This window comes from Panulirus ornatus, chromosome 49, assembly GCF_036320965.1.
Source record: "Panulirus ornatus isolate Po-2019 chromosome 49, ASM3632096v1, whole genome shotgun sequence".
NCBI classification, from domain to species: Eukaryota; Metazoa; Arthropoda; class Malacostraca; order Decapoda; family Palinuridae; genus Panulirus; species Panulirus ornatus.
In genome coordinates this window covers 2890118-2906139 of record NC_092272.1, presented here as the reverse complement: position 1 = coordinate 2906139, position 16022 = coordinate 2890118, and the positions used below count along the sequence as shown (strand labels likewise).

The window sequence follows — 16022 nt, the reverse complement described above, 5'->3', positions numbered from 1 at the left end:
CAGTAGACGTCTAGGGAGGTGGTCCTAAGGGCGCTGAACCCATCGTAAAGTCATGACCCAACGTTTGAGGTTGTGACCGAACCTTAGGTCGTGACACCCCCCCCCCCAATCTAGGGGGTCTTAACCCATCCTAAGATCATGACCAACAGAGACAGTCTAGCCTGACTGTCCAACAGAGACAGTCTAGCCTGACTGTCCAACAGAGACAGTCTAGCCTGACTGTCCAACAGAGACAGTCTAGCCTGACTGTCCAACAGAGACAGTCTAGCCTGACTGTCCAACAGAGACAGTCTAGCCTGACTGTCCAACAGAGACAGTCTAGCCTGACTGTCCAACAGAGACAGTCTAGCCTGACTGTCCAACAGAGACAGTCTAGCCTGACTGTCCAACAGAGACAGTCTAGCCTGACTGTCCAACAGAGACAGTCTAGCCTGACTGTCCAACAGAGACAGTCTAGCCTGACTGTCCAACAGAGACAGTCTAGCCTGACTGTCCAACAGAGACAGTCTAGCCTGACTGTCCAACAGAGACAGTCTAGCCTGACTGTCCAACAGAGACAGTCTAGCCTGACTGTCCAACAGAGACAGTCTAGCCTGACTGTCCAACAGAGACAGTCTAGCCTGACTGTCCAACAGAGACAGTCTAGCCTGACTGTCCAACAGAGACAGTCTAGCCTGACTGTCCAACAGAGACAGTCTAGCCTGACTGTCCAACAGAGACAGTCTAGCCTGACTGTCCAACAGAGACAGTCTAGCCTGACTGTCCAACAGAGACAGTCTAGCCTGACTGTCCAACAGAGACAGTCTAGCCTGACTGTCCAACAGAGACAGTCTAGCCTGACTGTCCAACAGAGACAGTCTAGCCTGACTGTCCAACAGAGACAGTCTAGCCTGACTGTCCAACAGAGACAGTCTAGCCTGACTGTCCAACAGAGACAGTCTAGCCTGACTGTCCAACAGAGACAGTCTAGCCTGACTGTCCAACAGAGACAGTCTAGCCTGACTGTCCAACAGAGACAGTCTAGCCTGACTGTCCAACAGAGACAGTCTAGCCTGACTGTCCAACAGAGACAGTCTAGCCTGACTGTCCAACAGAGACAGTCTAGCCTGACTGTCCAACAGAGACAGTCTAGCCTGACTGTCCAACAGAGACAGTCTAGCCTGACTGTCCAACAGAGACAGTCTAGCCTGACTGTCCAACAGAGACAGTCTAGCCTGACTGTCCAACAGAGACAGTCTAGCCTGACTGTCCAACAGAGACAGTCTAGCCTGACTGTCCAACAGAGACAGTCTAGCCTGACTGTCCAACAGAGACAGTCTAGCCTGACTGTCCAACAGAGACAGTCTAGCCTGACTGTCCAACAGAGACAGTCTAGCCTGACTGTCCAACAGAGACAGTCTAGCCTGACTGTCCAACAGAGACAGTCTAGCCTGACTGTCCAACAGAGACAGTCTAGCCTGACTGTCCAACAGAGACAGTCTAGCCTGACTGTCCAACAGAGACAGTCTAGCCTGACTGTCCAACAGAGACAGTCTAGCCTGACTGTCCAACAGAGACAGTCTAGCCTGACTGTCCAACAGAGACAGTCTAGCCTGACTGTCCAACAGAGACAGTCTAGCCTGACTGTCCAACAGAGACAGTCTAGCCTGACTGTCCAACAGAGACAGTCTAGCCTGACTGTCCAACAGAGACAGTCTAGCCTGACTGTCCAACAGAGACAGTCTAGCCTGACTGTCCAACAGAGACAGTCTAGCCTGACTGTCCAACAGAGACAGTCTAGCCTGACTGTCCAACAGAGACAGTCTAGCCTGACTGTCCAACAGAGACAGTCTAGCCTGACTGTCCAACAGAGACAGTCTAGCCTGACTGTCCAACAGAGACAGTCTAGCCTGACTGTCCAACAGAGACAGTCTAGCCTGACTGTCCAACAGAGACAGTCTAGCCTGACTGTCCAACAGAGACAGTCTAGCCTGACTGTCCAACAGAGACAGTCTAGCCTGACTGTCCAACAGAGACAGTCTAGCCTGACTGTCCAACAGAGACAGTCTAGCCTGACTGTCCAACAGAGACAGTCTAGCCTGACTGTCCAACAGAGACAGTCTAGCCTGACTGTCCAACAGAGACAGTCTAGCCTGACTGTCCAACAGAGACAGTCTAGCCTGACTGTCCAACAGAGACAGTCTAGCCTGACTGTCCAACAGAGACAGTCTAGCCTGACTGTCCAACAGAGACAGTCTAGCCTGACTGTCCAACAGAGACAGTCTAGCCTGACTGTCCAACAGAGACAGTCTAGCCTGACTGTCCAACAGAGACAGTCTAGCCTGACTGTCCAACAGAGACAGTCTAGCCTGACTGTCCAACAGAGACAGTCTAGCCTGACTGTCCAACAGAGACAGTCTAGCCTGACTGTCCAACAGAGACAGTCTAGCCTGACTGTCCAACAGAGACAGTCTAGCCTGACTGTCCAACAGAGACAGTCTAGCCTGACTGTCCAACAGAGACAGTCTAGCCTGACTGTCCAACAGAGACAGTCTAGCCTGACTGTCCAACAGAGACAGTCTAGCCTGACTGTCCAACAGAGACAGTCTAGCCTGACTGTCCAACAGAGACAGTCTAGCCTGACTGTCCAACAGAGACAGTCTAGCCTGACTGTCCAACAGAGACAGTCTAGCCTGACTGTCCAACAGAGACAGTCTAGCCTGACTGTCCAACAGAGACAGTCTAGCCTGACTGTCCAACAGAGACAGTCTAGCCTGACTGTCCAACAGAGACAGTCTAGCCTGACTGTCCAACAGAGACAGTCTAGCCTGACTGTCCAACAGAGACAGTCTAGCCTGACTGTCCAACAGAGACAGTCTAGCCTGACTGTCCAACAGAGACAGTCTAGCCTGACTGTCCAACAGAGACAGTCTAGCCTGACTGTCCAACAGAGACAGTCTAGCCTGACTGTCCAACAGAGACAGTCTAGCCTGACTGTCCAACAGAGACAGTCTAGCCTGACTGTCCAACAGAGACAGTCTAGCCTGACTGTCCAACAGAGACAGTCTAGCCTGACTGTCCAACAGAGACAGTCTAGCCTGACTGTCCAACAGAGACAGTCTAGCCTGACTGTCCAACAGAGACAGTCTAGCCTGACTGTCCAACAGAGACAGTCTAGCCTGACTGTCCAACAGAGACAGTCTAGCCTGACTGTCCAACAGAGACAGTCTAGCCTGACTGTCCAACAGAGACAGTCTAGCCTGACTGTCCAACAGAGACAGTCTAGCCTGACTGTCCAACAGAGACAGTCTAGCCTGACTGTCCAACAGAGACAGTCTAGCCTGACTGTCCAACAGAGACAGTCTAGCCTGACTGTCCAACAGAGACAGTCTAGCCTGACTGTCCAACAGAGACAGTCTAGCCTGACTGTCCAACAGAGACAGTCTAGCCTGACTGTCCAACAGAGACAGTCTAGCCTGACTGTCCAACAGAGACAGTCTAGCCTGACTGTCCAACAGAGACAGTCTAGCCTGACTGTCCAACAGAGACAGTCTAGCCTGACTGTCCAACAGAGACAGTCTAGCCTGACTGTCCAACAGAGACAGTCTAGCCTGACTGTCCAACAGAGACAGTCTAGCCTGACTGTCCAACAGAGACAGTCTAGCCTGACTGTCCAACAGAGACAGTCTAGCCTGACTGTCCAACAGAGACAGTCTAGCCTGACTGTCCAACAGAGACAGTCTAGCCTGACTGTCCAACAGAGACAGTCTAGCCTGACTGTCCAACAGAGACAGTCTAGCCTGACTGTCCAACAGAGACAGTCTAGCCTGACTGTCCAACAGAGACAGTCTAGCCTGACTGTCCAACAGAGACAGTCTAGCCTGACTGTCCAACAGAGACAGTCTAGCCTGACTGTCCAACAGAGACAGTCTAGCCTGACTGTCCAACAGAGACAGTCTAGCCTGACTGTCCAACAGAGACAGTCTAGCCTGACTGTCCAACAGAGACAGTCTAGCCTGACTGTCCAACAGAGACAGTCTAGCCTGACTGTCCAACAGAGACAGTCTAGCCTGACTGTCCAACAGAGACAGTCTAGCCTGACTGTCCAACAGAGACAGTCTAGCCTGACTGTCCAACAGAGACAGTCTAGCCTGACTGTCCAACAGAGACAGTCTAGCCTGACTGTCCAACAGAGACAGTCTAGCCTGACTGTCCAACAGAGACAGTCTAGCCTGACTGTCCAACAGAGACAGTCTAGCCTGACTGTCCAACAGAGACAGTCTAGCCTGACTGTCCAACAGAGACAGTCTAGCCTGACTGTCCAACAGAGACAGTCTAGCCTGACTGTCCAACAGAGACAGTCTAGCCTGACTGTCCAACAGAGACAGTCTAGCCTGACTGTCCAACAGAGACAGTCTAGCCTGACTGTCCAACAGAGACAGTCTAGCCTGACTGTCCAACAGAGACAGTCTAGCCTGACTGTCCAACAGAGACAGTCTAGCCTGACTGTCCAACAGAGACAGTCTAGCCTGACTGTCCAACAGAGACAGTCTAGCCTGACTGTCCAACAGAGACAGTCTAGCCTGACTGTCCAACAGAGACAGTCTAGCCTGACTGTCCAACAGAGACAGTCTAGCCTGACTGTCCAACAGAGACAGTCTAGCCTGACTGTCCAACAGAGACAGTCTAGCCTGACTGTCCAACAGAGACAGTCTAGCCTGACTGTCCAACAGAGACAGTCTAGCCTGACTGTCCAACAGAGACAGTCTAGCCTGACTGTCCAACAGAGACAGTCTAGCCTGACTGTCCAACAGAGACAGTCTAGCCTGACTGTCCAACAGAGACAGTCTAGCCTGACTGTCCAACAGAGACAGTCTAGCCTGACTGTCCAACAGAGACAGTCTAGCCTGACTGTCCAACAGAGACAGTCTAGCCTGACTGTCCAACAGAGACAGTCTAGCCTGACTGTCCAACAGAGACAGTCTAGCCTGACTGTCCAACAGAGACAGTCTAGCCTGACTGTCCAACAGAGACAGTCTAGCCTGACTGTCCAACAGAGACAGTCTAGCCTGACTGTCCAACAGAGACAGTCTAGCCTGACTGTCCAACAGAGACAGTCTAGCCTGACTGTCCAACAGAGACAGTCTAGCCTGACTGTCCAACAGAGACAGTCTAGCCTGACTGTCCAACAGAGACAGTCTAGCCTGACTGTCCAACAGAGACAGTCTAGCCTGACTGTCCAACAGAGACAGTCTAGCCTGACTGTCCAACAGAGACAGTCTAGCCTGACTGTCCAACAGAGACAGTCTAGCCTGACTGTCCAACAGAGACAGTCTAGCCTGACTGTCCAACAGAGACAGTCTAGCCTGACTGTCCAACAGAGACAGTCTAGCCTGACTGTCCAACAGAGACAGTCTAGCCTGACTGTCCAACAGAGACAGTCTAGCCTGACTGTCCAACAGAGACAGTCTAGCCTGACTGTCCAACAGAGACAGTCTAGCCTGACTGTCCAACAGAGAGACAGTCTCCTTAGCCTGACTGTCCAACAGAGACAGTCTCAGCCTGACTATCCAACAGAGAGACAGTCGTCTAGCCTGACTGTCCAACAGAGACAGTCTAGCCTGACTGTCCAACAGAGAGAGACAGTCTCCTTAGCGTCAAAACGCTTCTCAAAGACGGCTCCAGCAAGTCTGTTCTCCAGCAATGTGGGTTTGTCTGTCGAATGACATTCCAGGGACATGGTTCCAGCCGTGCAACGTCGGCTGTGTGATACCATAGACTCAGACGCATCTGGAGCCACTCTTATATGGTTGGTCAAATGGATTAGTCTTCACCATGACCACACTCATACTGACAACAGTCCACGGAACTCTGACGGTGATAAACCTACGTAAATATTCTCTTTTATGTCCTGATTAAGAGGTGATAAACCTACGTAAATATTCTGTTTCATGTCCTGATTAAGAGTTGATAAACCTACGTAAATATTCTCTTTTATGTCCTGATTGAGAGTTGCCAGTCTGAAGGCGCTGGTATTTCGTGTCGTGTGTTGTTCAAGTTTTATAACTAGGGTCAGTGTAAGCCAACAGGTTCTGTGTATTCGAACAAATCTACATTTTTCAGGGCATTGAACATTTTGTTGAAGGGACGAGGTATACTTTTTAACGGTATATATATATTTTCAACAGTGTGTTGTTGTTAGCTACGGTATAGTGCGTGTGGTCAATATGTGTTGTTGTCACCGTTGGCACTCACTCGGTGGTATGTGTTGTCAGGTGTGACACCAGAGCTTCAAATGATTCCAGCCCTCGTTGTCACAGAGATTTGAGAACGATCTTGAAAACTAGTCCTGAACTACGTATGTTCTTTGTTCTCTTTTTTTTTTCCCTATGATTATTCGAATACCAAGGGTTGGGGTTGGGTGGGGAGCAAGTGTGAAAGACACTCTACTGATGTAGAGTGTGTCGCCGTGGAGATGATCTGTGTACTTACCGGAGCACTTAGCTAAGTGCGGCCAATCGCAAATACTGAGCCGGCCGTTCCAGTGGAGGCCTGGAGAGCAGGAGAGCTTCAGCCAGCCACCGTTGACGCACATCTGGAAACTCTTGCAGTCGCCTGGAATGCCCCTCACTGCGTTCTCCTCGCAAGGATCGCCTGGAGCCTGCTCCTCCGAGCCGGAGTGGGACTCCTCCGAGGACGAGGTTGGAGGGTAGTGGGTGATCTTCCGGGTAGTGGTGTGGAAGGGCGTGGTGGTGGATGAGAGGAAGGTGGAGCGAGTGGACTGCCACCATGGTCTCTTGGTGGTGGATTTGGTGGGCTTGGGACTCCACCATGGTCTCGTGCTGCCCCGTGTTGTGGAAGGCGGTGGCGTCCACCACCAGGTAGATGTGGGGGGACGGGTCGTGGTCGGCGGCGTGGTTGTGGTGGTCGACGTCGTGGCGGTGGTGCTTGGCCGGAGAGGATCCGGTGGGGGGCCTCCTGAAGAAGGAGAAAAAGAAGTGTCGTCAAGGGCAGGCGTTCACGACGATGTCCTACGACCGAAAGCAGAATTTATGACCCGCTTTCCAGAGTACCTGACGAAGGAGTGACAGGAACCTCCATCATTATTCTGTAACTCTCGTGTATAACAGTTCTCTACGTGGTGGTTTCAAGGTCGCCCAACGAAACCACGCTCATGATGGCTGCATCATATACTCTCTGGCTCACGTTGACCCATGGTAAAGGCGTGGAATTGACCTCAATTAACTCAGAATAAACCCTTCAGTCAGTCTTCATCTTAGGGAAGTTGAAGGTTAAATACAAGGAGTGAATTAATCCAAAATGAAAGCAGAGAGATTGAAATTGATGGCAGTGGAGTCGTGAGCGTACATCCGAAGCGATACATAGCATGTTGTGTGAGTCATGGACTCACCGGGCAGTCATGGACTCACCAGGCAGTCATGGACTCACCGGGCAGTCATGGACTCACCGGGCTGTGGCGTGCATTCGACGTTCCAGGGCCAGTCGCAGACTCGGTTCTCCGGGTTCCAGTAAAGTCCTGGAATGCAGCGGGATGCCTTCAGACTCCCGTTCTGGCACCTGTTCCAGGATAACATAGGTCAATGATCGAGTCTGGGATAAAGTCTGTCATACATACATACATATATACATACATATATACATACACACACACACACACACTTATTCAGCCATTAATTTGATCAGTTATCTATACATTCATTTATCTGTGCTGAAAACCATAGTCAAATTATACTGACAGATGGATTCTCTATTGGGTATGTGAGAGGCATTTCCAGCAGTGGCCTGTCTTGGGCCAGCTAGGGTAGGGAAGGCGGGGGATCTGGAGGTGAGGGGTTGACGGGGAGGGGAAGAGGAGAGGAGGGGGAGGTGGGTGGGTGATCTCCTACCTGAGGAAGACAGTGCATGATCTCCTACCTGAGGAAGACAGTACAGTCTCCAACCATGGGGAAGTAATCTCCCATCTGGCACGGGTCTCCAGGCTGCGGGGCTCCGCCAGGTACTGGTGGAGCTGTCGGCGGTGGGGTTGCAGCGGGGGTGGTGGAGGTAGTGACGACCTGGGATCTGGTTGTAGTGGGGTCGGCGAAAGTGGTGGTGGGTGTCCTCCTGGTCGTGGTGGTTGGGGCTGGCGTCCACCACCAGGTGCTGGTACTGACGGGACTGGTAGTGGGAGGGTATGGTCTCTGTGTGGTCGGCGGCAGCGTCGTGGTGGTGGTGGTGCTGGGTGGAGGTGGGGTCCACCACCAGGTCGTCGTTCTCTCGGTAGTGGTCGTCGTTGTAGAAGGAGGCGTCCACCACCAGGTGCTTGTTGACACAGGGGTGGTCGTCGGCCTCGTCGGCCGGTCTGTAGTTGGTGGCCAAGTAGGTCGCTGGGTGGTGGTTGGTGGCCAAGTAGGTCGCTGGGTGGTTGGTGGCCTAGTAGGACGCTGGGTAGTCGGTGGCCAAGGAGGTCGTTGGGTGGTCGGTGGCCAAGGAGGTCGTTGGGTGGTCGGTGGCCAAGGAGGTCGTTGGGTGGTCGGTGGCCAAGGAGGTCGTTGGGTGGTCGGTGGCCAAGGAGGTCGTTGGGTGGTCGGTGGCCACGATGGACGCTCGGGCAGGGCTGGCACGGAAGACTCTGTTGTGGTCGGGAGCCACGTCGGACGCATGGGCGATGTGGACACGGACGTCTCCGTGGTGGTCGGCTTTTTGGTACTAGGTTTCCAGGGCCTCATCCAAGACGGGGTGCTCTTGGTCGTCTCTGGTGTTATGGTGAACTTCCCATAATCCGATTCTGTCTGCTTGGTCCCGAATGCTGCTGATGCCAAGAGAGGAAGAGTGTTAAACACCTTGACGACGAGAAGACAAAAAGAGTTAGTATAAACAATAGTATCCAGAACTCTAAATCTATAAACCATGTCCGCATATCTCGACCTTAAGGCGCGTAGCTGGAGCCTAAGCTGTTTCGCCAGCCTCTAACAGCTGTAGCATTTGAAGGTACCTTGAACCACTACCTAGCCACTGTTACCAGGGAATATCCCTAAATGATAATGAAATAACGAGGGTTAGAAGATCAATGAATCATCTCCCACAACCTTCACAACTCAGGTTAAGTCCCCCCAGCTTAAGAACATAGGTCCATCCCCTAAGGAACACAGGGGATGGCCGTGAAGGGGTCTACCTTGCGGGTCACTCCAGACGGCGTGGCGTCACAAGCCATTAATTGTATTGTTAAGACTTAGGTTACTCACATGCTGCAAGCCATATGTACATATCTCGCCGCATTTCCATGATGTTAGTAGTTACTGCACCACAGCTCTACTCTTTACTTACCTCTCATGATATATATATATCAAATAATTCTGTTCAACAGACAGGACTCGAACCCAGGACCTTTGCGTGGTAGGCGGGAACGCGCTAACCGCTCGGATGATCGCCGAGCGGTTAGCGTTCCCGACTACCACACAAAGGTCCTGGGTTCGAGTCCTGGTTGTTGAAGGTTATTAGGCGTTCTATCAAAATGCGCGTTCATATACACTAATATGTATATATATATATATATATATATATATATATATATATATATATATATATATATATCATTAAACATCTTTGAGTAAATCTATAAGTCAAGCTGTTCCTAGTGTCCTCATTTGTGACCTGTATAGACTAGATCTCCGGAGTTGTCGATGTTTTTGTTTCCTCCGTCATGAAAGTGTCTTTAGGTAGGGAGTCGCGTCGCAAACACGCGCAGGTTTACGTCAGGCGGACGTACAAGGGGAGCGTGACGTCATGGCTGGCGAAAAAAAGGCAGTGCCCGGGTGTGGCCAGAGGCAGCCATGGGGCAACGAGCTTGAAGGGGCTGGTGGAGTGTTCATTCCATTACCCCCAAACCTGCCACGTTCCGTTTTCTTCCCATTACCCCTAACCTGCTACGTTCCGTTTTCTTTCCATTACCCCCAACCTGCTACATTCCGTCTTCCATCTATTACCCCCAACCTACCACGTTCCATTCTCTTTCCATTACCCCAAAGCTTGCACGTTCCATTTTCTTTCCATTACCCCCCCAAACCTGCCACATTACGTTTTCTTTCCACTAACCCAACCTGCCATGCCCCCTCCACTGCCACTTATTCAGCCACCACACCACTCGAACGTCCAACACGGGGCACCTCAAGGGTATAAGGCCCGTCTCGCATCAGTTTTACCACAATCTCCACAAACAGCAAACCTGATTGCCATTTTGCATACGACTCCAAGCCAGTCGCAGTGGTTACTGTAATGCTCACCTCGCTCGCATGCAAGCATACCCAGCTCAATCCACAGCCCGTAGCACTATCATAACAGAAGAGCGAGGCGTCGACAACTGCTACAGAGATATTAGGACACAGGGAACTCAAAGCTTTCTTTACGAACTGATGATCGAAGAGAATTGACTCAAGGCGTTCAACTGAAACACTCGTCAAAAAAGAAGACAGGATAACAGCTCCCTACTCATACCATAATGTATGCATTACTCAAACTATATAAAACGACTCTCGACAAACCGTCTAGTGTTGATTACCATCAACAACAACGCTACCACAGTGTAGGGCGTGACGGCCGGGGGGCGGCGCCGCGAGAGTGAACACAGAGACGAGGGGTTCTTGAAGGAGTCTTCACACACGGGAGAAGCAAGGCAGATCATCCGATTGGTCAAGATCAGTCACGTGACATAAGATGTACACCTCACTCGCTGTTTTCCCATTGGTTAAGATCAGTCACGTGACAAGATGGACACCTCACTCGCTGTTTTCCCATTGGTTAAGATCAGTCACGTGACAAGATGTACACCTCACTCGCTGTTTTCTCCCTTCTGTGTCTCAGTTTAGCTAAGGTTCATAGCCCGAGTGGGTAATTAACCCCATGGTGCTTGAATGGTGGTTAGGTGGTACTGTTCACATCAAATGCCAAAAACAATTATCATCTAAAGTTTACTTGACGTGTTGTCATCTTGCTCCTGTACATTTTGCACACCTGTGCTCATGAGTACACGACACTGTACATACCGTACATTATCTCAGGTTTGTCTTCAAGTACTAATAAATATTTGGTAAAAAAATAAACAATGGTACCATGGCCTTTTACTCCATCTGTTGTCATTCGTCCTACCCAAGTGCAAAATGCAACGCAAGACAGTTCATCAACACATCTGCTTCACTATACTATAGCAAGTTTCTCTCTTCATACTGCCTCATTAGGGCCAGGTAAAAAGATTAAAACTGCCGAACTATCTAATCACCAGCGGACCCTGTAACAATCATTTACAACGGTTTATGGAGAGTCTTATTATATATATATATATATATATATATATATATATATATATATATATATAATATATATATATATATATATATTATATATATCATTAAACATCTTTGAGTAAATCTATAAGTCAAGCTGTTCCTAGTGTCCTCATTTGAGACCTGTATAGACTAGATCTCCGGAGTTGTCGATGTTTGCTTCCTCCGTCATGAAAGTGTCTTTAGGAACGGAGTCGCGTCGCAAACACGCGCAGGTTTACGTCAGGCGGACGTACAAGGGGAGCGTGACGTCATGGCTGGCGAAAAAAAGGCAGTGCCCGGATGTGGCTAGAGGCAGCCATGGGGCAACGGGCTTGAAGGGGCTGATGGAGTGTTCTTTCCATTACCCCCAAACCTGCCACGTTCCGTTTTCTTTCCATTACCCCTAACCTGCTACGTTCCATTTTCTTTCCATTACCCCCAACCTGCTACATTCCGTCTTCCTTCTATTACCCCCAACCAACCACGTTCCATTCTCTTTCCATTACCCCAAAGCTGGCACGTTCCATTTTCTTTCCATTACCCCCCCAAACCTGCCACATTACGTTTTCTTTCCACTAACCCAACCTGCCATGCCCCCTCCACTGCCACTTATTCAACCACCACACCACTCGAACGTCCAGCACGGGGCACCTCAAGGGTATAAGGCCCGTCTCGCACCAGTTTTACCACAATCTCCACAAACAGCAAACCTGATTGCCATTTTGCATACGACTCCAAGCCAGTCGCAGTGGTTACTGTAATGCTCACCTCGCTCGCATGCAAGCATACCCAGCTCAATCCACAGCCCGTAGCACTATCATAACAGAAGAGCGAGGCGTCGACAACTGCTACAGAGATATTAGGACACAGGGAACTCAAAGCTTTCTTTACGAACTGATGATCGAAGAGAATTGACTCAAGGCGTTCAACTGAAACACTCGTCAAAAAAGAAACAGGATAACAGCTCCCTACTCATACCATAATGTATGCATTACTCAAACTATATAAAACGACTCTCGACAAACCGTCTAGTGTTGATTACCATCAACAACAACGCTACCACAGTGTAGGGCGTCAATTGGTCAAGATCAGTCACGTGACACAAGATGAACACCTCACTCGCTGTTTTCCCATTGGTCAAGATCAGTCACGTGACACAAGATGAACACCTCACTCGCTGTTTACTTCTTTCTGTGTCTCAGTTTAGCTAAGGTTCATAGCCCGAGTGGGTAATTAACCCCATGGTGCTTGAATGGTGGTTAGGTGGTACTGTTCACATCAAATGCCAAAAACAATTATCATCTAAAGTTTACTTGACGTGTTGTCATCTTGCTCCTGTACATTTTGCACACCTGTGCTCATGAGTACACGACACTGTACATACCGTACATTATCTCAGGTTTGTCTTCAAGTACTAATAATGTACATGTACCATGGCTTTACTCCATCTGTTGTCATTCGTCCTACCCAAGTGCAAAATGCAACGCAAGACAGTTCATCAACACATCTGCTTCACTATACTATAGCAAGTTCTCTCTTCATACTGCCTCATTAGGGCCAGGTAAAAAGATTAAAACAGCCGAACTATCTAATCACCAGCGGACCCCTGTAACAATCATTTACAACGGTTTATGGAGAGTCTTATTATATATATATATATATATATATATATATATATATATATATATATATATATATATATATATATCAACTGACTTAAATTTCTTTCTTGTATATCCCATGACGATGTGATTATTACACGAAAGTGCACTTGGGAACTTATCGTGTTTCACTTCCCCGTGATATATATATATATATATATATATATATATATATATATATATATATATATATATATACATATCAGATAACAATTATATCTGAAATGGCCTAAAACACCACACAGATATGATCACTTTCAATGTTCACCAATTTCCATATTGTTAAAATGTCAGTAGCGTTTCAGTGCAATGTGTCTGAAGCTCTGGATACAAGCCCCACAATGTAATTAATAATAACACATTCAACAAGACAATTTGCGATTCCCCCCACAACAAAAAAATGAATAATGTTAAACATCATCATTTCGTTCAAAATACAGTTAACATAAAGCTTGCATACACTACAGAAAAACGTATGCGGTTACACCCCTCTCCACTCACCAAGAGCAGGTACATAAGACCATAAAAAGCATTAGTTTATTTGCCTTAAGACTACCCAGACCAGAAGCGTAACAAGAAATAATAATACGACATACACACAGACACACACACACAGAGGTGTACGTCAACTTACTATCTGTTGTACGAAGGTTTGGTCGTCAGCGAGGCACAGACACGCACACAGCAGGAGGAAAATATGCGAAACACTATGATAGATATTTGATTGTAAATAATAATGATGATAATAATAATGAGGGACGTCAAAAATTGGTCAGAATAACATTTTTTTTCTTTCTCTTTTTTTTTTAATCAGAAAATAATGACTTGTTATGTCCCGGAATTCTCAAAGAGTTTGATAAGATTTTACAGGTACGATTATAATCATCTCTTGTGCATCAGTGAAATATACTTTGTAGTTTCTTTAAATGACATTCTTAGGTTTCATTTTTCATATTTTAGTTGGTTAATTCTGTGGTTTCAAACATATTGTTGTGCATCAGTGAAATATACTTTGTAGTTTGTTTAAATGACATTCTTAGGTTTCATTTTTCATGTTTTAGTTGGTTAATTCTGTGGTTTCAAACATATTGTATGTTATCAATTTGTGCCTCCTTGTTAAGGGTAGAAAGTTGACTGTGAACCGAATCATTGGTGTACCATTTGTTTGGTTAATGTTAGTATTGGTTAATTCAGTCAGTCTTAAAAATTTTCTCAAAAATCATAGTTTTTTAATGAAATTTATTTCTCATTTTTTTTGGTAAGGTTTCGTGGTGAAAGGCGTTGTTTTCGTTTGTACAATTTGTTGTTATCATAACCCCTTTTCACAAAGCTTTGGTTTGGTGGTTGTAAAAGTGGCATTGATTGATCGTGTTCTTCTGTATCTAATCTTTGATTTAGTGACTGTAAAAGTGGTACTGACTGATCATGTTTTCTGTATTTCCTCTTTTTAGTGACTGTAAAAGTGGCATTGATTGATCGTGTTCTTCTGTATTTAACCTTTGATTTAGTGGCGTAAAGTGGTACTGATTAATCATGTTTTTCTGTATTTAATCTTTGATTTCGTGTCGTAAAGTGGCACTGATTGATCGTGTTTTTCTGTACTCAATCTTTGATTTAGTGGCTTAAAGTGGTACTGATTGATCGTGTTTTTCTGTACTCAATCTTTGATTTAGTGGCGTAAAGTGGTACTGATTGATCGTGTTTTTCTGTATTTAATCTTTGATTTAGTGGCGTAAAGTGGTACTGATTAATCATGTTTTTCTGTATTTAATCTTTGATTTAGTGTCGTAAAGTGGCATTGTTTGATCGTGTCCTTCTGTATTTCCTCTTTGCTTCAGTGACTATAAAAGTGGCACTGGTTGATCGTGTTCTTCTGTACATAATCTTTGATTTAGTGTCGTAAAGTGGCGTTGGTTGATCGTGAATGCTCCGTGGTCACTGTTTCCCTTATGGGTCATATTGGAGATTCTGTCGGTGTACTTTGGGTGAGCAAACTTCAATAGATTTGGATATTTGTGGTTAAATGCGTTTCAGTGAGCTACCCACTCTTCCATGGTAGCCTGGCGTGTCTTCAAGGGAAGCCTTGGTTGTGTCTTTGGCATTCTATGTGATGGCATGAGGGACCTTCTCACCTTGTGGTATTCCTCCCGCTCTTGTAGTAGTAGTAGTATATAAAGTGTCATGGCCTACGTGTTCTGTGGTCTGCCATGTCCTCCCCTCCCTCTGTAGGTCATCTGTAGGTCATGCTATACTGTGCGTAAAAGGGAGGTCAGGACTTACCCGATGCGTAGGTGGTGGTTCTGACGGGCGTCGGGGGAGTGGCTCCTGGTGAGGGACGTGAACAGTCGCCCCCAGGCCTGGGTTCCGGGTAAGGGACGCTCCTAAGGACGCGATTGATGGCACGCAGGAGTGGCATGGGTTCCCTGCAGCATAGGTTGTGCATGTCGTCGAAGCTCAGGTCCCACACCATGGCGCCGCCGTAGCCGGAGTCCTGGATGAACTTGGCTTTCCGGGTCACGGTGGCCGGGTCGTCGTAGCTATACCACTGGTCGCCCTTGTAAGCGAACGGACCAATGGCCCCCGTTGGATCAGACACCTTGGACCAGCCTCTGGTGCGGACTGCCGGAATGAACCAAAGGTAAACAAATGGTCATCTCCACGTCCCTCCGAAGGACGTACATACAAATACAAACATTATGACGGCTCATCAGAAACACAATATTAGCGATGAGAAAAGCTGTGTTATCTATACAACATAAGGGACGTATGGCCACACGATTGGTTGGTAAGTCTGAGGTGGAAGAGGAGAGTTAAAGAGACCGGGAGAAAAGGCAGAACAGAGAGAGAGAGAGAGAGAGAGAGAGAGAGAGAGAGAGAGAGAGAGAGAGAGAGAGAGAGAGAGAGAGACTGAGTGAACTCTTGGAAACTACGAGCAAAGAAACGTATACATATCCATCTTGTACAATGGAGGAGGTGAGGGTGTATGTGAGTGTAGGAGATGTGAACGTAAAGTCTCTCTCCCGATGTGTTGGAAAGGTCTCCCTCCATGATGACCATCGAC

The 16022-nt window shown here is 47.9% G+C and overlaps 1 protein-coding gene across 1 annotated transcript in view; it reads right to left on the bottom strand.

The window, feature by feature from the left end:
• Positions 1-16022, bottom strand: part of Cht10 (Chitinase 10) — a 133959-nt gene that overhangs the window by 27972 nt on the left and 89965 nt on the right. Inside the window, exons 22-25 of the mRNA XM_071690808.1 lie at positions 15242-15580; positions 7915-8791; positions 7448-7557; positions 6472-6957 (exon numbers count right to left, since the gene is read on the bottom strand). Of these exons, the coding sequence (XP_071546909.1) occupies positions 6472-6957; positions 7448-7557; positions 7915-8791; positions 15242-15580 (1812 nt within the window). The remainder of the gene's footprint in view (positions 1-6471; positions 6958-7447; positions 7558-7914; positions 8792-15241; positions 15581-16022) is intronic.